The sequence below is a fragment of the Phyllobates terribilis genome, unplaced genomic scaffold, assembly GCF_046119375.1.
Source record: "Phyllobates terribilis strain yellow unplaced genomic scaffold, ASM4611937v1 Scaffold_2__4_contigs__length_985480577, whole genome shotgun sequence".
NCBI classification, from domain to species: Eukaryota; Metazoa; Chordata; class Amphibia; order Anura; family Dendrobatidae; genus Phyllobates; species Phyllobates terribilis.
The window spans coordinates 428,541,658-428,565,565 of NW_027362762.1; the positions used below are offsets into that span (position 1 = coordinate 428,541,658).

General features: G+C 42.1%; 1 protein-coding gene across 1 annotated transcript in view; it reads right to left on the reverse strand.

Annotated features, from left to right (window-relative positions):
• Positions 1–23,908, reverse strand: part of RABEP1 (rabaptin, RAB GTPase binding effector protein 1) — a 75,306-nt gene that overhangs the window by 35,633 nt on the left and 15,765 nt on the right. Inside the window, exons 2-6 of the mRNA XM_073665257.1 lie at positions 12,912–13,040; positions 10,904–11,107; positions 10,207–10,367; positions 7,255–7,374; positions 3,497–3,632 (exon numbers count right to left, since the gene is read on the reverse strand). Coding sequence (XP_073521358.1) covers positions 3,497–3,632; positions 7,255–7,374; positions 10,207–10,367; positions 10,904–11,107; positions 12,912–13,040 — 750 coding nt within the window. The remainder of the gene's footprint in view (positions 1–3,496; positions 3,633–7,254; positions 7,375–10,206; positions 10,368–10,903; positions 11,108–12,911; positions 13,041–23,908) is intronic.

Below are 23,908 nucleotides of genomic sequence, written 5' to 3' on the forward strand. Positions count from 1 at the left end.
CAGTCGCAATATATAAAATGATGACAGCAGCGTTGTAATTAATTACCGTATTTTTCAGACTACAAGATGCACTGGACCATAAGACGCACCCCAAATTTTGGAGTGGAAAATAGGAAGAAAAAACAAACAACTTTTTAGACGATGGGGGTCCGTCTTATAGTTCAAATAGGTATCTAACCTGGGGGGCGGTGGAGCGGCGGCCACAGGAGGCATAGTCCCTCAGGAAGCCGCCGGCGGCAGAAGTGGAGTGCTGCGGGCCCTGGGTTGGAGAAGGGGGTGCCCCAGCAGCGGTGGTAGTCGAGCAGGATCGTAGGAAGCAGGGTTCATCCCTCCGGATCCTGGCGGTGACAGAAGCGGTGAGATGCTGAGGGGCCGGTGTCGGTGGTCAGGCAGAGCGGAGTGCATTGCTTTTCTGGCAGACATCTTCCTGAAGCCTTGATCTACAGGGAAACAGCTGCCCGAGCCATGGGCCTCGGGGTAATTTTCCCTGTAGATCACGGCTTCAGGAAGATGGCCGCCGGAAAGGCAATGCACTCCGCTCTACCTGACTGCAGACACTGGCCCCACAACATCTCACGCTTCTACAGTCGCCGGGTCCCTGAGGCAGGGACCCTGCTCCTGTGATCCCACTCCACCACACTCCCCGGTAAGCTACGTTCGGACCATAAGACGCTCCCCCCCCCCCCCTTTTTCTCCAAAATTTGGGGGGAAAAAAGTGCATCTTATGGTCCAAAAAATACAGTAAGGCTATGTGCCCACGATGCAGAAATGCTCTGGATTTTTTCCTGAGCGTTTCTGCATCTCCCTGGCAGAAAAAAATGCATGCGGATTGTACATGTGGATTGTACATGCGTTTTCCTACCAGGGACAAGCGGAAGTGAAGCGTTCTAAACATGCATTTCCGCATGCGGGTTGACAAGCGCTTTTATCATCACTTGGAAAGTGCTTGACAACTTGGTCACACTATATAAATCCATGCAACCGGCATGGATTTATATAGTGTGACCGTATAGAATGGTAAAAAATAAATCTATACTTACCTTCTGATGGCCCCTGGAGTCTTGCTTCGCTCAGTCCTGGCTTGCCGGCAGCTGAAGTGAAGCAAGCGCACCGCAGGCCATCAGAAGGTAGATATAATTTTTTTATTTTATTCTTATTTTTTTTTTTTTTTTTTTTTTTTACAGGTCCTATGGTACCTGGGTCTGGAAGAGAGTCTCCTCTCCTCCAGACCTGGGTACCATGCGCACATTGAAAAGCATGTAATCCGCATGTACAGATGCAGTGATGCGGAATCCAAGCGTTCCAATGAAAGTCAATGGCGACGAAAACGCAGCGCTTCCGCAAAATAATTGGTAGTGCTGCGTATTTTTCCGCAATGATAATCCGCAGTGGAAATTTCCGCAGCATGTGCACAGCACATGCGGATTATCATTGGGGAACGTGGCAGGCCTTCTACCATGTGTTTAAGCGTTTCTGCAGCGTTTTTGCTGCTGCGGAAACGCTTAAACGCATCGTGGGCACACAGCCTTATAAGGGGAAATCCTCCTGTCAAGTTCCATTTAAAATGATAATGGGGATCATAATTTATCATAAAATTGCCTTGTTATTAAAACCAACTGTATATGAAAAAAGCACACACACACACAAATACAGTCATGGCCGAAAGTGTTGACACCCTTGAAATTGTTGCACAAAATGAAGTATTTCTTCCAGAAAATTATTGCAATTATTGACGTTTATTTCCTTTGTGTGAACAACACCCCAGAGAAAAAAAACTTAAACAAATTGGACACAAATTTACACAAAACCCTAAAAATGGGCTAGACAAAATTGTTGGCACCCTCAACTTAATATTTGGTTGCACACCCTTTGGAATAAATAACTGCAATCAATCACTTCCTGTAACCATCAACAAGCTTCTTACAACTCTCAAATGGAATTTTGGACCACTCTTCTTTTGCAAGCTGCTCCAGGTCTCATATTTGAAGGGTTCCTTCTCCCAACAGCAATTTTAAGATCTCTCCACAGGTGTTCAATGGGATTTAGATCCAGACTCATTGCTGGCCACTTCAGAACTCTCCAGGGCTTTGTTTACAGACACTTCTGGGTGCTTCTTGAAGTATGTTTGGGGTCATTGTCCTGCTGGAAAACCAAGCCCTAGGATGTTAACCCAGTTTTCTGACATTGAGCACTACATTGCGTCCAAAAATCCTTTGGTAATCTTCAGATTTCATGAAGCCTTGCACACAGTCAAGGCACCCAGTGCCAGAGCCAGCAAGACAAACCCATAACATCTTTGAAACTTAATCATATTTGACTGTAGGTACTGTGTTCTTTGCTTTGTAGGCCCCATTCTGTTTTCGGTAAACATTTGAATGATGCGCTTTACCAAAAAGTTCTATTTTGGTCTCATCCGTCCACAAGATGCTTTTCCAGAAGGATTTTGGCTTACATACATTTTGGCAAACTGCAGTCTAGCTTTTTTATGTCTGTCAGCAGTGGGGTGCTCCTGGGTCTCCTGCCATAGAGTTTCATTTCATACAAATGTTGACTGATACATCGCGCTGACACTGATGCACCCTAAGCCTGAAGGACAGCTTGAATTTATTTGGAACTTGATCGAGGCTGCTTATCAACCATCCGAACTTTCCAGCGTTGCAACCTTTCATCAATTTTTCTCTGCCATCCACATCCAGGGAGATTAGCTACAGTGCCATGGGTTGTAAACTTCTTGATTATGTTACGCACCATGGACAAAGGAACATCAAGATCTCTGGAGATTGACTTGTAACCTGGAGACTGTTGATATTTTTCAACAATTTTGGTTCTCAAGTCCACAGACCGTTTTCTTCTCCTCTATCGGTTCTCCATCCTTAGTGTGTCACACAGACACACAAAGAAAAGATTGAGTCAACGTCTCCCCTTTTTATCTGGTTTCAGGTATGGTTTTCAGATTGTCCACACCTGTTACATGTCACTGGCGAGTTGGAACGAACATCACATGCTTGAAACAAAGTTGTTTACCCATAATTTTGTCTGCCCCATTTTTGGGGCTTATTGTTAAATTAGGTCCAATTTGCCTTTTTTCCTAAGTTTGAGTTTTTCCAATACACAAAAATGAAATAAACATGTGTAATTGTAATAATTTTCTGGGAGAAATATTTCAAGGGTGCCAACACTTTCAACACACACACACACACACACACACACACACCTGGCCGAAAGTGTTGGCACCCTTGAAATTGTTCCAGAAAATGTTTGCATATCTCAGACACAAACATATCTATGTACGTATATCTTACATACACACATTTTATACATCTCACTGCCATGCCGAAATGCTACACCACATGAAACGCTTATACCACACATAGTATACGAGCACTTCGCACTAGTCTAGGGAGTACTCCACACACCAACCTTTGTGAAGTGTTAATGTAATAATAATAATAATTGTACAAGATAAAACAATACTACAAGTTGTAGTACTGAATACCTTCATGTAACTCTTTCCGCAACTTCTCAGCATCCTCCTGCAAGACAGACTTTTGAGTGTTCAGAACCGCAACATACATCTCTAAGTCTGTCCGGCAAGATTTTTCAGCTTCCAGGTAATGATTCAGTTCCTTCATCTAGTAAATAAATATGAAGAAAAAAAAAGAAGATTGTGAGTGCCTTTATATACTTTACTATCATTAACATACAACTTCAAAGAATTGCGAGTTAAATAAGCAGATGTCAGAAAGTCTAAATTCTGACCATTAACAGCAAATGTATGATAGGTGGGGGTCCTGCCACAGAGACACTTTAGAGAAATATAACTGCAATGATAAATGTGTGAGAACATGAGGATTTATAGTGATTAACCCCTTGTCCACAGCGCCTATGGGAGGTCAGAAGAGGTTCCCCACTCTGGACTACCCTTCTATGAGCCAGATTGAAGGAGGGGCTGCTGCATAAGTGCAGCTCGTATATAAATATCCCCTGCAGCAACAGCAAGTTCTAGACTTCCAAGATAGACTGCCATGTTATTTCACAATCAGCAACTTCTCCCTCATTAGGCCTTTGCATAATCAAAAAAAACTTTTATGTACTAAAACCTGATCATCAGGGGTCCGAACTGGACTCACATTAAATGGGCTTGTTATGAATGGAGTTGTGAATGTCAAAGGCTTAGGTCATTTGAGCACTGGCAGTGACCCCAACCCCCTCACCCAACCGCCATGGGAGTGGAAACTAGCTATCCCCAGATAAATCAAACATTGTTTCTGCAAACAGAGTAATTAGCAACTACAACCCCTGGAAAAAATTATGCAATCACCGGGCTCGGAGGATGTTCATTCAGTTGTTTAATGTTGTTGAAAAAAAAAAGCAGATCACAGACATGGCACAAAACTAAAAAGTAATTTCAAATGGCAACTTTAGAGCTTTAAGAAACACTAAAAGAAAAAGAAAAAAAAAAGTGGTACTCAGTAAGGGTAATTTTTTTCAGACCAAGCAGAGGGAAAAAAATATGGAATCACCCAGTAAACTAACACCTGCATCAAATTAGATCTGCTCGTTAGTCTGCATCTAAAAAGGAGTGATCAAACCTTGGAGAGCTGTTGCACCAAGTGGACTGACATGAATCATGCCTCCAACACGAGAGATGTCAATTGAAACAAAGGAGAGGATTATCAAACTCTTAAAAGAAGGTAAATCATCACGCAATGTTGCAAAAGATGTTGGTTGCTCACAGTCAGCTGTGTCTAAAATCTGGACCAAATACAAACAACATGGGAAGGTTGTTAAAGGCAAACATACTGGTAGACCAAGGAAGACATCAAAGCGTCAAGACCGGAAACTTAAAGCAGTATGTCTCCAAAACAGGAAATGCACAACAAAACAAATGAGGAACGAATGGAAGGAAACTGGAGTCAATGTCTGTGACCGAACTGTAAGAAACCGCCTAAAGGAAATGGGATTTACATACAGAAAAGCTAAACATAAGCCATCATTAACACCTAAACAGAAAAAAACAAGGTTACAATGGGCTAAGTAAAAGCATTCGTGGACTGTAGATGACTGGATGAAAGTCATATTCAGTGATGAATCGCGAATCTGCATTGGGCAAGGTGATGATGCTGGAACTTCTGTTTGGTGCCGTTCCAATGAGATTTATAAAGATGACTGCAAGAAGAGAACATGCAAATTTCCACAGTTATTGATGATATGGGGCTGCATGTCAGGTAAAGGCACTGGGGAGATGGCTGTCATTACATCTTCAATAAATGCCCAAGTTTACATTGATATTTTGGACAGTTTTCTTATCCCATCAATTGAAAGGATGTTTGGGGATGATGACATCATTTTCAAGATAATAATGCATCCTGCCATAGAGCAAAAACGGTGAAACGTTCCTTGAAAGAAGACACATAAGGTCAAACGTCATGGCCTGCAAATAGTCCGGATCTCAATCCAATTGAAAATCTTTGGTGGAAGCTGAAGAAAATGGTCCATGACAAGGCTCCAACCTGCAAAGCTGATCAGGCAACACCAATCAGAGAAAGTTGGAGCCAGATTGATGAAGAGTACTGTTTGTCACTCATTAAGTCCATGCCTCAGAGACTGCAAGCTGTTATTAAAGCCAGAGGTGGTGCAACAAAATACTAGTGATGTATTGGAGTGTTCTTTTGTGTGTTTGTTTTTCAGGATTCCATAATTTTTTCCTCAGAACTGAGTGATTCCATAATTTTTTCCCTCTGCTTGGTCTGAAAATAATTACCCTTACTGAGTAACACATTTTTAATCTATTTCTTTCTTTTAGTATTTCTTAAAGCCGTTTAGTTTTGTGCCATGGCTGTGATCTGCTTTTTTTCAACAACAATAAACAACTGAATGAACATCCTCCGAGCCCGGTGATTGCATAATTTTTGCCAGGGTTTGTAGTTGTGCACTGTAGATAACAAAAAGTGGAGCAGAGGTTTCCCATGTGCTTCCTTGCTAACACCTAGACGCCAAACCAAAGGTGAGAAGGGCCTGAATAGCCCCAGGCACTTATGGCTCTGCAGCAGCAGGAAGTCTACCTGACATAAGGAAATTAAAATATTTTAAAGGTTATCTTTATAGTAATACAAGTTTGACACAATCCATGGATATATCCATGATTAGGGAACATATTGGCATCTGGGCAAAATCATAAAAGTGTTGGTAGCTGGCAATCAACCGAACTGATTCAGCATCTCCCTGAATTATAGATATATCCTATTCATATTTGGTGTGCATAGAATTCTCAAAGTATGTGTGACGGCCATATTGTTTCTAAAGGAGGTTCCTGGGGGAAATATGACCCAGAGTAGAAATTAGGGACAAAACTCAGGTTTAATAACATATAAATCAGCCATCCTCTTCTTTTCTCCGCTGAGGGAAGGGTCTGGTGAGTCTAACATATCATCTACTGAATATCATTGCCAGACCCAAAGAGAAGAAATCAGTATTGCAGATCTGTCCACGTTTCCCATGGCGTTCTTCTTCGCCAGAAGCGCTGCTAGATCCAATTTGTAAGGCGTATCTATATTTTAGCACTTTTATTTAATACTGTCTTTGCCTGTATATATGTCCTGTTATTTTTCCATCTTTTGTAACCTTCGTAAGCACTGTGTACTTTTAGTATATTAGGTCTAAAACTTGAAACTTTTAGAACAGCAAGTAACAAACTTATCCACAAACCCTGTAAAGGGCGAATATAGCTTGGTTTTGTTATCCTGTGTATGCCAGAATGCAAGAAAAGTACCTATCAGTTGCTTGGGAAAGCTGGGCAACGAGTGTGATGGTCTGTGACCCAGTGCCGGCATTTCGCTGGCCTATCAAAGCGGCGAGTGGTGGCAGTAAAAAGTGTGGTATGGATGTAAGAACTGGCTGTGGGGTGCGCGTAGCTCATTGTATGAGTGAGTGTGGGAAGCGGAGTCCCCCTTCCTTTACAGTGGCAACTAGTGTTGATCAAGTATGTCTCATTAACCTTTTCGACGTGCACGCTCGGGTGCTCGCCAAGTATTTTGGCGTTCTCTGCGTCGCATTCACTGACGCCGTGCCTGCAAGTGTTACGGCTGTTAGACAGCTGTAACACATGCAGAGATAGCGCGCCGAAAGGGTTAATGAGACACTCTCGATCAACACTAGTAGCAACCTAAGGAACAGATCATCTGCCAAACTATGTAATTATTGCATTGATACCCATATTATTTGGACACCAAAATATTTGGCTTTTGTTTGCACCTTAGATGCCTCAAGCTCTTTTATCTTCTCCTCGGATTCAAAAAGCTTCTCCTTTAATGCACCAATCTCCTTTTCCATGGGCATGACTACAGATCGCAACTTTTCAGCATCTTCTTGGGCCTGTTTTTAAAAGAAATGACCATTTATAATTTCTACAATAAGCATTATATCGAGAACTGATCAGGATTAATTGCATGCATACAGAATATGGCAAGTTAGGGTTATTCATAGTATATCACGTGGAGATTTCAGAAATACAGTGGAGCTACTAATAAACTCGGCTTCCGCAGATCTTCTGACTTTTCCATGCAAGACATTACTGTATTTATATTAGTTATGGTCGCTTTCATTTTCTCCTTTTACTCTAATTTTCGGCTGCGGTTTTGGTGACTCCTGATCCAATGAGTCTCTCGCGGACTCAGGTTTCAATAACTTTAGGTTCATTGTTCAATGTGGAACAAAGGAATACTGTAACTTGTGTAAGCTGTGTATGTCACACTTGGACAACTTGTGCCATCCACTGAGGCCAGAAATCTAAGGTAATAGGTGACATGTAATTCAAAAGGTAATTGTTTTGCTGCAGCCTTTCACATTTTTTTTCTGGTGATCTGAAAACTTGATTCTACTGGTTTCTACACTGCCAAACTGGTTATCGGCAATGAAATCCTGTAAGACCAGCATGGCTGAAAAATGTTTAGAGGACAAAACAAATACAGAGCTGGAAGACATCATAGCTAAAAAAAAAAAAAAAGGAAAGGTATAGAATGTCAAACACATCATCAGCAGCAAAATGTTTTATATCAGTTTATTTATATATGAAAGGCAACTTAACACTTTCCTGCCATGGCCAATATTTGTTTTACAACTTTAGTTTTTTTCTATCCGTTCTTTAAAGGGTCACAAGTTTTTACGTTTTTGCATCAACAACTTGAAAATGAAAGCTAGCCGTGTTCACTGTGTGGTAAAGAGGACCTGGCAACGTGATTCTTTGAGTCAGTACGATTAAAGGGAACCTGTCACGTCCTAGTTGCAATGTACACTGCCCCATAGCGTTGTAAGTGATGCAATGTGCATGTGCAATGTACAGCTGTAACACAGCCTCAACACATGTGAGGATTCCCTAACAAACAAGCAATCCCTGCATGTGTTGAGGCAGTCTAACAGCTGTAAATCATGCAGATGCAGGGACTCTAACATAATACACAAGCACGCCGAAGATACTGGGTAAGCACCCGCGCATATGCGGTGAAAGGGTTAACCCCTTTCCAAAGTGGTCAGTAATGGTACGCACCACATCGGAAAGGCCGGTTCAGCGGGGGCTCCGGCACTGAGCCCGCACTGAACCCGGCACATGACAGCTGATTCTTACAGCTGACATGTGCCCACAACAGCCGCGGGTGGAATCGCAATCCACCCGTGGCTGTTAACTAGTTAAATGCCGCAGTCAATCTTTGACAGCGGCATTTAACTTGCGATTCCGGGAAGGGAGTCCTAGGCCCTGCCCATCGGTGACCACGTCACGTGATCGCGGGTCACTGATGAGGGGGCATGACAACCCTGGGTCTGCAGCAGACCCCAGTGGTGGTCATGTAAAGATTGCTATGAGCGCCACCTAGTGGTCGGCAGTCATAGCACAGGAGCATTTCTGCTACACAGAGGTGATCTGTTCATCACCTCTATGCAGCAGAGGCGATCGGACAGTTTCTGCTTCTATAGTCTCCTATGGAGACTATAGAAGCAAGCAAAAAGTGTAAAAATATGTTTTTTAAAAATATACAAAATATAAAAAAAATAAAAAGTTTAAAATCACCCCCTTTTGCCCCATTCAAAATAAAATAAACAATAAACCCCACATACACATATATGGTATTGCCGTGTTCAGAATCGCCCAATCTAGCACTATAAAAAAAAACAATTAATCCTATCGGTAAACGGCGTAACGAGAAAAAAATTCCAAACGCCAGATTTACGTTTTTTTGGTTGCTGCAAAACTGCAATAAAATGCAATAACGGGCGATCAAAACATCGGATCTACCCCAAAATGGTATCAATAAAAACTTCAGCTCGGTGAGCAAAAAAATAAGCCCTCACCCAGCCTCGAAAAACAAAGACGCTACGGGCGTAAATGGCGCCTTTTTTTTTTTTTTTTTTTTTAAGCAAACTTTGGATTTTTTTTCACAACCTAAATAAACAAGAACCTATACATGTTTGGTGTCGACAAACTCGTAATGACCTGGAGAGTAATAATGGCAGGCCAGTTTTCGCATTCAGTGAGCGGGGAAAGAAAAAAAAAAAAAAAAAAAAAAAAAAACTGTGGAATTGCATTTTTTTTTTTTTTTTTTACAATTTCACCGCACTTGGAATTTTTTTCCCGTTTCCAGTACACGATATGGTAAAACTAGTAATGGCGTTTAAAAGTACAACTCGCCCCGGAAAAAATAAGCCCTCACATGGCCATATTGTCCAAAAAATAAAAATGCTATGGCTCTGGGAAGAAGGGGAGCAAAAAACGAAAACTCAAAACAGAAACTGCCCTGGTCATGAAGGGGTTAAACAAGCATGTTCGCTCATCACTAATGCCAATACCAAATATATTATTTACATACATACATACATACATATATATATATACACACATATGTTAACATGCTAACATGCTATGTTAGGAGGAGGCTCAGCTCCTGAGTCTGCTCCATAAATGTCCACCCAACACAATGTAATTGAATAATAAGTCTAGACATCATTTTATGCTGTGGGCTAATGTATTAGTTTCGGCCAGATCCTAGTTTTCCAGATTTGTCCCTCAATGTTGTGGCGCAGTAAAGTCTATTTTTTACTTCGCACAAAATACGCGATAGATTTTTGAAAGAAAAAAAAAAAAAAGCACATTTTAAAAATCTTACAGCTTAGAACAACAAAAAGGTGAAAAAGTGCATATGAAAATTTGCATACCTTCTTCATGTCATTTTCCAGGTTTTCCTCTTGGTGACCTTCAGAAAGTCGCCTCCTAAGTTCTGCAATCTCCCGTTCCACAGACTCCCTGTACTGCCCCCACTGGCCTCGTTCCTGCTCCAATCTGCGATGAAACTGAAGCTCATATTCTCGCAGCGTGTCTATTAAGATAAGAAAAAGGCATGGTTACAACAACCATGAAAATAAACAAAAACTTAAGTTTGTCACATTTTCCAGGATGGGGGTCTCACAACAGACATCCGAGTGAGCTCGTACATAGAAAAAAATTATACAAATGTTACATTTACATAAAACATTATAGTACAGTATTTTACATCAGCAGCAATATTGACAGTACTAAAGACTACCATCTCTGGGTAGCAAGATGGAGGCAGTTTTAAGTGAAAGCCTATCTTCAGATGTAAAGTTGACAAAAAGGCAGAGATAACACTGAACTGTGTGATTGGAGTTTCTTAGCATCTCTCCTATCGGAGAAACTCTAGTAAAATCATATTTTAATCTGCCAATATTAGGGACCGCCTCCAACACACAAAAAAAGACGGAGTATAAAGCTTCATTTCTTTACTCATGGTGCCATAAAAAATACAGGAAGGTTTGCGAAAGCAGATCTCAGCATTTTCACAGGGTCAAAACTTTGGACAGACTCCTTTTAAATTATGAGACATTTGTACCATACCTTTCATAATAGCCTGGAGAGAAGCCACCTCTTCCTGCCATTGTTTTTTCACTTCATCAATGGCTTCTTGCTTCGTGTTCTCGGACACTGTAGCTATAGCTTTGATGTTCTCCATCTCGCCTTGGGCTTGCAAGAGCTGAAGGTTCAACTGGGCGATCTCTTCTTGTGACGCTTGGACAGCTGCATGCTGCCGTTTTAAGTCTTCTGCACAGGAGGAAGTTAACATGTCTTACAAGGTGAAGACCAAATAAAAATTCTGCACATATAGTTAGCGAATTATTTAAACTAGTGTATTTGCAAATAAAATTTCAGCACAGATACACTACACTAGTTTCTATTTTTAGTTAACTATTTGCAAGTATCCTCATATACAAGTGCAGGCAAATATTTCATAAAACCGCATAAATGCCTGGAGCACTCACAGTACAGTAGTAGTTACGGGACACTGGAACTTTAACATCTTACAATTAATCTCCCATATTGGACCACACTCCGGAAATAATATCCTGCATATTTTTACAACATTTAGGTCTGGTAAGTCAAAGACAGCACTTTGCATTTTTTGTAGGGTTACTAAGTGATTCTAACTACTAAAGGCCTTGTCATGGATTATTTATTTATTTTTCCTATGGGCCTAAAAACCAACAGACAGGTAGTTGCAACAGAGTTAACTACATGCTTGTTCTAGCTGGTGCTGGCTCAGAGCAGTCACCACCTGCTCCTGCCAGCGATTCAGCTGCTCCATGTCAACAGCACAGCTTTTCCTCTTCTGCTCTGTTGATGGGCTGTGACTGCCAACGTCATGCTGATTGACAGCCAACACCCTGCATTTTGACAGCTGGCTCCCCTGCTGCCCAGCCGCAGGGAGCCAGCTGTCAATCAGCATAAATTCAGCAGTCACGGCTCATCAACAGAGCAGAGTGGAAGAGAAGCCGCTGCTTTGTCGACGTGATGTCAGCAAAAACTGCTGCATCACCTGCAGTAGCGGTCTCCGAGTGCTCTGTGCCAGCAGGGATCGGCACCGGGCACAACAGGTAGGTAGTTAGCAACTTTCTGCCGGTTAGTTCTTAGGCCAATAGTAAAAAAAATAAATAAACCCTTAAAGAAGTTGTCCACTACTTTTACATTGATGCCCCATCTGTAGGATAGAGCATCTACAGATAGGGCATCAACGTATGATCGACCGGGGTCCCTCACGCGGCACCCCCACCGATCAGCTGTTATCGATGCCGGCGGCGGCCAGAAGTGCTCACCTGCGGGGCTTCGCCGTCAAGTGGTAGTGGCAGCTGAGGTGTACTGCACATCCGCCTCCTATTCAATTTAATGGGAGGCGGATCTGCAGTACACCGCGGCGGCCACTACCACTTGACGGCGGAGCCCCGCAGGTGAGCACTTACGACCGGAGGTGGCTGCCGCCGGCACAGATACCAGCTGATCGACGAGGGTGCCGCATGCGGGACACCAGCCGATCATACATTGATGCCCTATCCGTAGGATAGGGCATCAATGTAAAAGTAGTGGACAACCCCTTTAAAGTAACAAGTTAAGTCACAATTGCATAAAACTCAATATATAACTTGCAATAAAGTCACAAGAGAATCCTATCCTAAAATGAAAAGTTAAACATCTAAGTAAAAAAAAGCATTTGTGAATAAACTTGCACAACAAAGTGTAAACACGCCAGTGACTAGATAAACTAAAACCCTGTGCATGTTCGATTTGGCTGAAATTAATATTCTTAACATAAAAATAAACCAAATATACTGAGATAACAGTAACATAACACACAAGAGCTGCCAAGTCTATTTTGTCCAGCTTTACACAAGCTGGTCGTAATGTGGGCCCAGAAACGTGCCTATAGTACACAATGCTAGTATGAAAAGGGTCTTTAGCCAAGTTCACTTATCAAACTTTCTTATGGCAAACCTGACGGATTTGTCAAAGAATCTGAGCATAAAACCTAAATCTTGAATTGAAAGGGGCTAAAGCATGTTTATAATAAGCTTACCCTCTTTAGCCAAATAAAGTTCTTTAAATTTTGCCCTCTTTTGATTAAATTCTTGCTCTAGTTGTGCTTTAATCTGGAGATTTTCTGCATTCGTTCTCTCCAGTTCCTCAACCCGTTTCTGCAGATCATCTGAAATCAAGACAGATCAAGGTTAATTTATCAAAAGTATTATTCACAACATTTGGAAAATACATTTTTTTTATATACAAAAACAATAAAAATCGTATTTTGGCAATGAAAGAACCTGATAGCAGCAGAAATATCCGTTATCAAAGAACTACACTATAATCTGGTATTACAAGACAGAGCACGGATAACTACTTTGGGGAAATCAAAAAACAAAAGTAACGCATGTAAAAGAAAACTCAAAAACTGAATGAAAAAATCAAGCAACCTAATTTATCTAAAAGGTGCAGAAAATCGACAATATGAAGAACTGGGAACTTATCAACAAGAGACAAAAACCAGTGTAGGCTATGTAAGGTTTTAACTAAAGCCGCTTTGTTTTTAACACTTGAAAACTTTGTTGATACAGTCATATGCGGATTAAATTAGTTTTTAGTGCATTTCCACATGTGCGTTTTTTTACCTGCAGATTTTCCATATTTAATTTAATTCTATGTTGGAAATCCACACAGAAAAGTCATCGCACTCACAAAAGAAATTAACATTATGCGAACTTCAAAATACGCACTACAGGATAGTTTACACAGCAAAATCATATATCATATCTATAAATCCCACCCAATTTGCTGAAACAGTAATATGCTGGAGCTTGGACTTAAGTATTGGATGGTAATCATCACATTACCTATTGCTTAAATTAAGTTTTGTCTTAGGTGTAAGTTGCCATTTTTTCTTTATTATTTTTTTTTATACAATTATCGGTAGTAATCTTGCAATTTTCACACTGGCCACTAGGGCTATTTAAAGGAAAATTAATGTTGAAAATAGTATATGATATACAGGCAGGATGGAGGAACATTTTTGTTTGAAAAGTTTCAGTGCAGCTTGTATTTTTTATTTATTGAAATCCCTGGTAACTGTATGCACACGAGTCCAGTGGGTGGTCCTATTTAGTGATTGAGTCTTCCCTGTTTGACTGTGCATGCAGAGACAGCTGTCAATCTCTTAGTAGGATCACCCACTGGACTCATTCATACATACTCCAGGGATTTCAACGATTAACCCCTTTCCGACGTGGTCAGTAATAGTACGCACCACGTCGGAAAGGCCACTTAAGCGGGGGCTCCGGCGGTGAGCCCGCACTGAACCGGGCATATGTCAGCTGATTCTTACAGCTGAAATGTGCCCGCAACAGCCACGATCCACCCGCGGCTGTTAACCAGTTAAATGCCGCTGTCAATCTCTGACAGCGGCATTTAACAGCGCCGCCCGGTGACCCCGTCACGTGATCGCAGATCACCGATGCGTGAGCATGACAACCCTGGCTCTGCAGCAGACCCCTGTGGTTGTCATGTCTCGTTTGCTAGGAGCGCCACCCAGTGGTCGGCGCTCAAAGAAAGTGAGCATTTCTACTACATAAGCTCATCACCTCTATGTAGCAGAGGCGATCGGACAGCTGCTGCTTCTTGTCTCCTAAGGAGTCTATTAAAGCAAGCAAAAAGTGTAAAAAAAAATATGTTTTAAAAATGTTAAAAAATATATAAAAGTTTAAATCACCCCCTGATCTATCAATATAAAAAAAAATTAATCCGATCGGTAAACGGCGTAACGAGGAAAAAATTCCAAACGCCAGAATTACAATTTTTTGGTCGCCGCAAATTGCAATAAAATGCAATAAAGGGTGTCTACGAACTCGTAATGACCTGGAGAATAATAATGGCAGGTCAGACGTTTTAGCATTCAGTGAACGTGGTATAAAAAAAAAAAAAAAAAAAAAAAAAAGAAAAAACCACACAACTGTGGAATTGCATTTTTTTTTTTTTTTTGCAATTTCACTGCATTTGGAATCCCCCCCCCCCCCGTTTTCCAGTACATAATATGGTAAAACTAGTGATGATGTTTAAAAGCACAACTCGTCCCGCAAAATATAAGCCCTCACACGGCCATACTGAACAAAAAGTAAAAAAGTTCTGGCTCTGGGAAGAAGGGGAGCAAAAAAAGAAAACGCAAAAACTGAAAATGCTCTGGTCATTAGGGGTTAAAATACAAGTTATACTGAATCCTTTCCAATATACCTACATGTAATTCTGCTCCTTCTACATACAATTTATCAGACAAATACAAAAAGACAAGTTCCCTTAAAGACTCATGCACAGAGAGACAGGGCCGGAATGAAGCAAAGCGTGCTCTATGTAAGTGGCGCTTTGCGCGTGCCCGGGAAGTCAGGGGGAACAGTGCACATCACAGGGCCCTGTGATGTGCAGGGGAGGGATAATGATAATCAAGCATATAGGCGGGGATTTGGGGGGAATAATAAGCACGGAGTTTATAAAAACAGATTTTTCGGCAATCAAACCTCTACTGTGGGCCATACAGGTATGTATAGATTTACTTTTCTATAACCTGTATGCTCATAGTGGGGGTCTGATATCTCCCAGGAGGTGACAGGTTCCCTTTAAGTATACTTCAAAATGTTTTAAAATACAGTAGTAATAGCACAGTTGCTTGGGTTTAGGTCCCACGCAGATGCCATAAATTAAATATAAGTGACATTCATTGATAGTTCTGGGGGAAAAAAAAAATAAAATAAAAATCAGCCGTTTTAATTTAGAGATGGTAAAAAGAGGAAACAAATATTGAGGCACGCATCTTGCATTTTTATCTAAGTATGTGATCTATCACGTGCAGTAACAACCACATATAGCTAAGTTAAACTGCAGTATATAAGCAACAAGTATAGACTCATGTGATTTCTGGAAAACTAAAGAATGTTTCAGCAGAAGAAAATATCAGATGAAAGTAATATGTAATCTTCACAACAGAGGTTATTACAAATTATACTGGACAACACATGATAACTTGTTATATTTCTTCTTCTTTGGATACGTCTCCTTTCTTGAAATATTAGTGACTAATTCCAAAAACAAATGAGAAATGGATACATATTTTCATGCAATAAAAAAGGAGGCTGTAGAGTGCATTTGTCACCAGTAGGTGCACCTTTAAAAAGGCATGACTGTGCTATATACAGTTAGGTCCAGAAATATTTGGAAAGTGACAAGTTTTGGCATTATAGCTGTTTACCAAAACATATTCAAAATACAGTTTTATAAATCAATATGGGCTTAAAGTGCAGACTCTCGGCTTTAATTTGAGGGTATTCACATATTAATTGGTATAAGGGTTTAGGAATTACAGCTCCTTAATATGTAGCAGTCTCTTTTAAAAGGGACCTAAAGTAATTGTACAGATATACCAAGAGCTCTTTAATGCGCTGCATGCACTATTTCCTCGTTAATCCATCATCAATTAAGCAGGTAAAAGGTTTGGAGCTGATTCCAGGTGGAGCATTTGCATTTGGAACCTGTTCCTGTGAACTTACAAAAAGAGGGCAAAGGAGCCCTCAACAGAAAAGAAACAGACCTTCATAAGGCTGAAAAAAAAAAATAGAAATTTATCATAGGATAAAATGTTAGGCGTTGCCAAATCAAGAGACTGATACGTTATGCAAAAAAAGGAGTGCATTGGTGAGCTTGTGAAGTCAAAAAGGCCTGGATGACCAGCAGTGGTGGATGATCACAGAATCCTTTCCATGGAGAAGAAAAGCCCCTTCACATCCACCCATGTGAATAACACTCTCCAGGAAGGAGTTGTTTCAGTATCTAAGTCTAGCATAAAGAGAAGACATGATCGCAAATACAGTGGGTTCACCATAAGGTGCAAATCATAATCAGCCTTAAAAATAGAAAGGCCAGATTAGACTTTGCCAACAATAACCATTTAAAGAATCCAGCCCAGCTCTGGAAAAGCATTCTTTGGACAGATGAAACCAAGATCAACCTGTACCAGTATAATGGGAAGAAGAAAGTATGGAGAAGGTTTTGAACAACTCAGGATCCAAAGGCACACGACATCCTCTGTAAAATATGGTGGCAGTGTGATGGCATGGGCATGCATGGCTACCAATGGCACTGGGTCACTAATGTTTATTAATGATGTGACTGAAGACAAAAGAAGCAGGATGAATCTTGAAGTGTACAGGTCTATACTTTCTGCTCATATTCAACCAAATGCAGCAAGGTTGACTGGACGACACTTCACGGTATTGATGTTAAATGACTCAAAACATACTGCGAAAGCAACCCAGGAGTTTAAGACAGAAGTGGAATATTCTGCAATGTCAATCACCAGATCTCAACCACACTGAACATACATTTCACATGCTTAAGACAAAACCTTAGGCTGCGTACACATGATGCGTTTTTCATGCGTTTCCGCTGCGGAATTTCCGCATCAAAAACGCATGGTAATCCGCACCCCATGGTCCCCAATGGCATTCCGCAATGTCAATGCACATGCTGCGGATTTTTCCGCAGCGTTTCTGCAGCGCTCATAAATCCGCAGCATGTTCATTAATTTTGCGGAAGCGCCGCCATTGACTTGCATTGAGATGCATAATATCCGCGTCTGTACATTTGTACAAGCGGATATCATGCGTCTCTATGTGCGGATGGTACCCAGTTCTGGAGAAGAGGAGACTCTCATCCAGACCTGGGTACCATTGTACCTGTAAAAAAAAGAATAAAATAATAAATAAAGTTATATTCACCTGTCCGGCGGCTTCTCTCTGCTTGCCGGCAGCGCTTCTCCTTCCAGGACCTGAGATGACGATGATGTCTCGCGATAGCCCGGCAACCCGGAAGAAGCCAGGACGAGCGCTGCAGCACACGCCGGGGCATCGGGGGTGAGTATAGCTTTATTTTTTTTTATTTTTACGGTCACACTATATAAATCCATGCCGTTTGCATGGATTTATATAGTGTGACCTAGTTGTCAAGCACTTTCCAAGTGATGCTATCGCCTGGAAAGCGCTTGTCAGTCCGCATGCGGAAACACATGGGTTAACGCATGTGGATACGCATGTATTCTGCAGGAAAAACGCATGCACAATCTGCATGCGTTTTTTCTGCCAGGGAGATGCAGAAATGCTGCAGAAATTTTCTGCTTCATTTCTGCATCGTGGGCACATAGCCTAAGGCTGAAAGACCCACAAACAAGCAACAAATGAAGTCAGCTGCAGTAACGCAGGATTCACATGTACGATGTTCACAGGACAAGTACAGACTGTCATGTCAGGACCAAGGCGGGTCCCCTAACCTGAAATAAACCACCTTATACGTGCCTATGCCGACTGTTTGAGTTCTGATCAGGATGGGGGTTGTACACAGATCTCCACAGTGTGGAGCAGGGAGAAGTATCTAGAGCAGGGTTCCCCAACTCCAGTCCTCAAGAGCCACAAACAGATCATGTTTTCAGTAGTGTTGAGAGCAAGTGCTCGCTACTTGAGTTTGCATCGGGTGCTCGGGTATACACAGAGTATCGCGGGTGCTCAAGTGACATGCTCGAGTCTCCACCCCATATGTTTTGCGGCTGCTATACAGCCAAAAAAAAAACCTCGCGGGGATGGTCTGCCATACATGGCATGTCACTCGAGGAGCCGAGATACTCTGTGCATACCCGAGCACCCGATGCAAACTAGAGTAGCGAGCACTTGCGCTCAACACTACACTAGTTTTCAGAACTTCCTTAGTATTGCACAGGTGATGGAATTATCACCTAGGACAGGGGTGGGGAATCGTTTTTCTGCCAAGGGCCATTTGGATATTTATACCATCCATCGCGGCCCGAACAAAATTATCAACATGAAAATTACTCTGCTATATTTGATCAAACATTTAATTAACTCGCCCCTAATGCGACGGCTTGAACGGCATCTTTGGTGTGATGTTACGTAGTATGGATGATGTTACTACTTGCAGTTGCTTTTCCAGATTTGCATCGGTCTGTAGGGCAGGAGACGCTCTGAGAGAAGTTTTGTAAAGAACTTGCAGCAGTAAGTTGTACCGAACACAGATGTATATTACACTGCAGGTCTCCTCACAGTGGGGATTTCATCACGGCTCATGTTTCATTTATAGAACACGGGCGGGGGGGGGGAGACCTGCATTATATGTCGCCCAGGAGACGCCGGGGCAGGAGCAGACACAGCGCCCAGGAGACGCCGGGGCAGGAGCAGACACAGCGCCCAGGAGACGCCGGGGCAGGAGCAGACACAGCGCCCAGGAGACGCCGGGGCAGGAGCAGACACAGCGCCCAGGAGACGCCGGGGCAGGAGCAGACACAGCGCCCAGGAGACGCCGGGGCAGGAGCAGACACAGCGCCCAGGAGACGCTGGGGCTGCCTCTGGTATCTTTATCCGTGGTACAAGCGCATTGCCCTAGCTCCTCCCACAGAGAACATTATCCTTCAATGCATGCGATGCGGCATTCAGTATTGAACGCTGTGTGTGCATGATCACAGTGCAAGAAGAAATTAAAGGGCTGACACCTGCCAGAGCACTGGGGTCTTTGGCAATCTGCCCGGGAGCCAGAGAAAAGTTCATCGTGGGCCACAAAACAGCCCACAGTCCAGAGGTTTCCCACCCCTGACCTGGGCAATACTAAGGAAATCCTGAAAATATGACCAGTTGATCGTGCGAGGACTGGTGTTGAGAAACACTGATCTAGGGTCTCACAAAAGGCAGATAAGGAGTAAAAATCAAGAAGAGGAAATGAGTGCAGGTTAGAAGGTGTACTTATAAGCATTGAAGACTGCATCGCCCTGGATATACACAGACCTCATATCCTGCATGTATTACAGGGAGAGACAATCCCAAGAGAAAAATCTGAAACTTGGATCAGGCTGCAAACTGCATAACAGTGAAAGGTGTCCAAGTGAAAGGTGTCCGTAGTCTTTAAAGGGAATCTGTCAGCAGGTTTTTGCCATGTAATCTGAGGACAGCATAAGGTAGGAGTTAAAACACTGAATTCAAGGATGCACCACTTATCAGGCTGTGTGCTGCTTACTTACAGTGAAGGATTTATAATAATCTTTTTATTTATATAGCGTCAACATATTCCACAGCGCTTTACAATTCAGACAATTTAAAGACATTATCAGCACTGTCCCCATTAGGGCTCACAATCTACATTCCCTATCAGTATGTCTTCGGAGTGTGGGAGGAAACCCACACAAACACAGGGAGAACATACAAACTCCTGGCAGATGTTGTCCTTGGTGGAATTTGAACCCAGGTCCCCAGCGCTGCAAAGCAACAGTGGCTGCCATTGACTAGGACAAGGGCATTGATTTATGACTAGGACATTGACATTGCTTAAATTAGTTATGCATGTGAGCACTGGTCCGACCACGTCTCCTCCTGTGAGTCTGCGGTACGGGACGGGGCAGCCTTCTCAGCTCTGTCGCATTCTACATCTAAGAACCGCTGCATCCTGTAAACTAAGTGACACATTGATGGAATCAGGGTCTCTTTGCCTACATCATGCTGTTCAGAAGAGGTAGTAAAAACCTCCTGACAGATTTCCTTTAAGGGTAAGGTCAGAAAGGGCAGTTGATACCAGGGCAGTGGAGTTGGAGTCATGGAGTCGGAGTCAATTTTGGTGGAGTCAGAGTCGGTATAAAATGGACCGACTCCTAAAATACAATATAAATTGGGTACAGTAGTTCAATGCAGTTTGTGGGGAATATTTTTTCGTAAAAATTTGGGAAAGTTATTAAATGTCCTATAAATGTCTGTCCTATTCCTGATCTAAGGGTCTAGACTTTTAGCTGAGATTAATCTGTGCTACAGTAAATTGATCGCTTAACCATGAACCATGTATGAGGGAAATCGGAGTCGGTGTCATGGAAATTGAGAAGTCGGAGGTTTGGCTTACTGACTCCACAGCCCTGGTTGATACAGTCAAAAACCATGTGCAGTTGACTGCTTTTTTCTTTTTTTTTTTTGCAAAAACAAGCAAGTTTTTGATTGCATGCTATCAGAAAGATCATTACCACAGAATCCAAATTTGTTGAACTGGCCTTTTAAATTGGAAGCATGCAGTTTAAAGAAAAAAAAGCATATTTACGCAAAAAATATTTACTTAACAGCACTCAGTGTTTGACTGATCAACCATGTTATGCTGTCAGGCACTTACACTACTGCTCTGCTACACTTTTTTATCTAAATCCCAGTAATTCGGGCAGGATTATAGTTCCATATTGTTTACCATTATCTACTTTAGAAACTGAAATACATAAACAATCAGCAGCTAATACATGAAAACTGCACCATAGGTCAATTTCTACGCAGACTCAATGAGCATTATTTAAAGGGAACCTGTCACCAGAAATAACACTATTAACCTGCAGATATGAGGTTAATCTACAGGTTAACAGTGTTATTATGCTTCCCGGTGCCTGCACACAGCCGAATGCAGCGGGGAGAAAATTAACTTTATTCTCCCGGCATTTGCTTTCAGTCACAGCTCTGAGAATACAGAGCGGCCACTGTAACTGCGCCCCCAGCCCCGACTGCAATGCAGAGGAAGTGTCAGTCAGGACCGGGGACGTGGTTACAGTGGCCGCTCTGCATTATCAGACCGGTGACTGACACCACGCCGCCTTCATGACGGAATCCGAATGCTGGCGAGGAGAATAAAAGTTAATCTTCTCCCCGCAGCACTTGGCTGCGTGCAGGCGCCGGGCAGTATAATAATGCTGTTAACCTGAAGATTAGCTGCATATCATACAGATTTACATTGTCTAGAATGCAAACAATGAAAGTTCTTATAGAAAGGCAAAAAGCAGAGATCTTGAAAAATCATGAGAAATTAATACAAAATGCATACAGAAAAATGTCATAACCTTACAATACACAGGGATGTAACATTTATTAGCTGAAAGCAAGGTACCCCTTTAATCACTTAGGTCTGTGCCTTTACAGCAGTTGATAAACTAAACTTTTCTACATCTATTCCTGGCCTTGGTGACACTCATTCACTTGTTGCTGAGCAAAAAAAAAAACACAACACCACATGACAGAAACAATGTTACCATCTTATATTTAGGAAACAGTCACTGCTCTTCCTGGCTCAGGTTAACCCTGTGTTTACCAAATACTATTAGGCAAAGAGCCAGCGGGAATGACATAGCAAGCACTATGATATCATATCAAGAAGATATGCCATTTCTTGAGCAATGACCACAACTATAATTAGGAGACAACGTGCAGCATATCATTTGGTGTGATCAACAATTAGAAGAGGTGTGCTATGTGTTATATACATGGAAATGTACACGTGTGAGCTGAAGACAGAATGCCAATAGGAGTGCAAGATGTCATTATCTTCTGCCTGTACATGCCACCTGGGCAGCAAGATTATTCACACCAGGTGGCCTCGCTCTGCAAACACACACAGTAAAGACCAACCTTCTGTTATCCCACAACTCCCATCAATCTATACAAGACACTATTAGGATTAGTGCATTTGTTTACTATTTGCTGTCGATTTTTCTGCAGCAAAAACTGCGTAAAATTGATACCTTTTTGATGCATCTTAGCTGGCGTTTTTCTCCCCATTCATTTGAACGGGTGAAAAATGCTGACAGAATTGACCTGCTGAAAACTTGAAAAAAACGCTTTGAGGCTTCGTGCCCACGTTGCGGATTACAAGCGTTTTTGATGCGGAATTTCCGCAGCAGAAACGCTTGTAAAACGCTTGGTAATCGGCACCCCATGGTCCCCAATGAGAATCCGCAAGTCCTATACCCATGCTGCGGATTTTTTTATGCTGCGTTCAAAAATCCGCAGCATGTTCATTAATTTTGCGTTTCCGCAAGCGGAATTGCCTTATTCAATGCATGAAAAAACGCAAGGCAATTCCGCATGTCGAAAACGCGCGATAAACGCTTACGGAATTCCGCATGCGTTTTTCCGGGAGAGGACTTGCAGAAATGAAGCAGAAATTTTCTGCTTCATTTCTGCAACGTGGGCACATAGCCTAAAGGTTCATATCGGAAAAAAGAAGCAGCTTGTGCATGAGATTTCATAAATCTTTCACTTTACTGATTTTGTTAAAAAACCCTGCAGCATTTTACCATAAGGAGGAAAAAAAACACATCAAAATGCAAAGTGTGAACAAGCCCTTACACTATGATCACATGATATTTTAGCCCTATCTTCATCAGGCAGAGAGAAAGGAGGAGCACTCTAAATGAAAGTTTGATGGCCAAGGTGGTGGGAAAAGCCAGGGTTACCGCCAAGAAGACACTTGGCTTTGCACATGTAGAGGAAGCTGCTTGGGTGAGTTGCTGGAGATGGAAAATCTATGAAAACTTCCTAGGAATGCCTGAGCTCTGCTGATGAGGTTGCCCACCTGCAGAAGTTGATGCTTGTGGCATGGGGCTCTGTACTGCTCTACTAAAGCCCTCTGAGTGACTATATAATGAACTTAAAGTACACCTGTCAGCAGGATTGTGCTCAGTAAACTACATACACTGTCAGGAGGGCACCATTACACTGATTAATGTGATACCTTGCTTGGTAAAATCAGTCCTGTGGTTCTTGTATAACCTTTACTTTCAGTTTGTAGAAGGCACAGTGAGCTGTCATAAGAGCATACAGATGAATATGTAAGCAGAGCACCAGATAGAGCGCCACCCACAGGCTGCCCCGAAGCACGAGAATATCATTATCTCCAAACTGAAAGTAAAGATTACATAAAAAACACTGGACGGATTTCATCAACCAAGGTATCATATTAATCAGTGTATGTAGTTTACTGAGCACAATCCTGCTGACAGATGCGCTTTAAGTCTCTGAAACTTCTCTAGGGAAGTTCGAATGAAGTAAACTATATGTGGACAGTTACCAGAGAAACTTCAGTGACCTATCCATAGCTATAAGAGGACAGCTATATACAATCAGAGGGCTTTAGTGAAGCATTATTTATAAAGTCCAATGGCATTACCTTCAACAGCGGGATATGGCA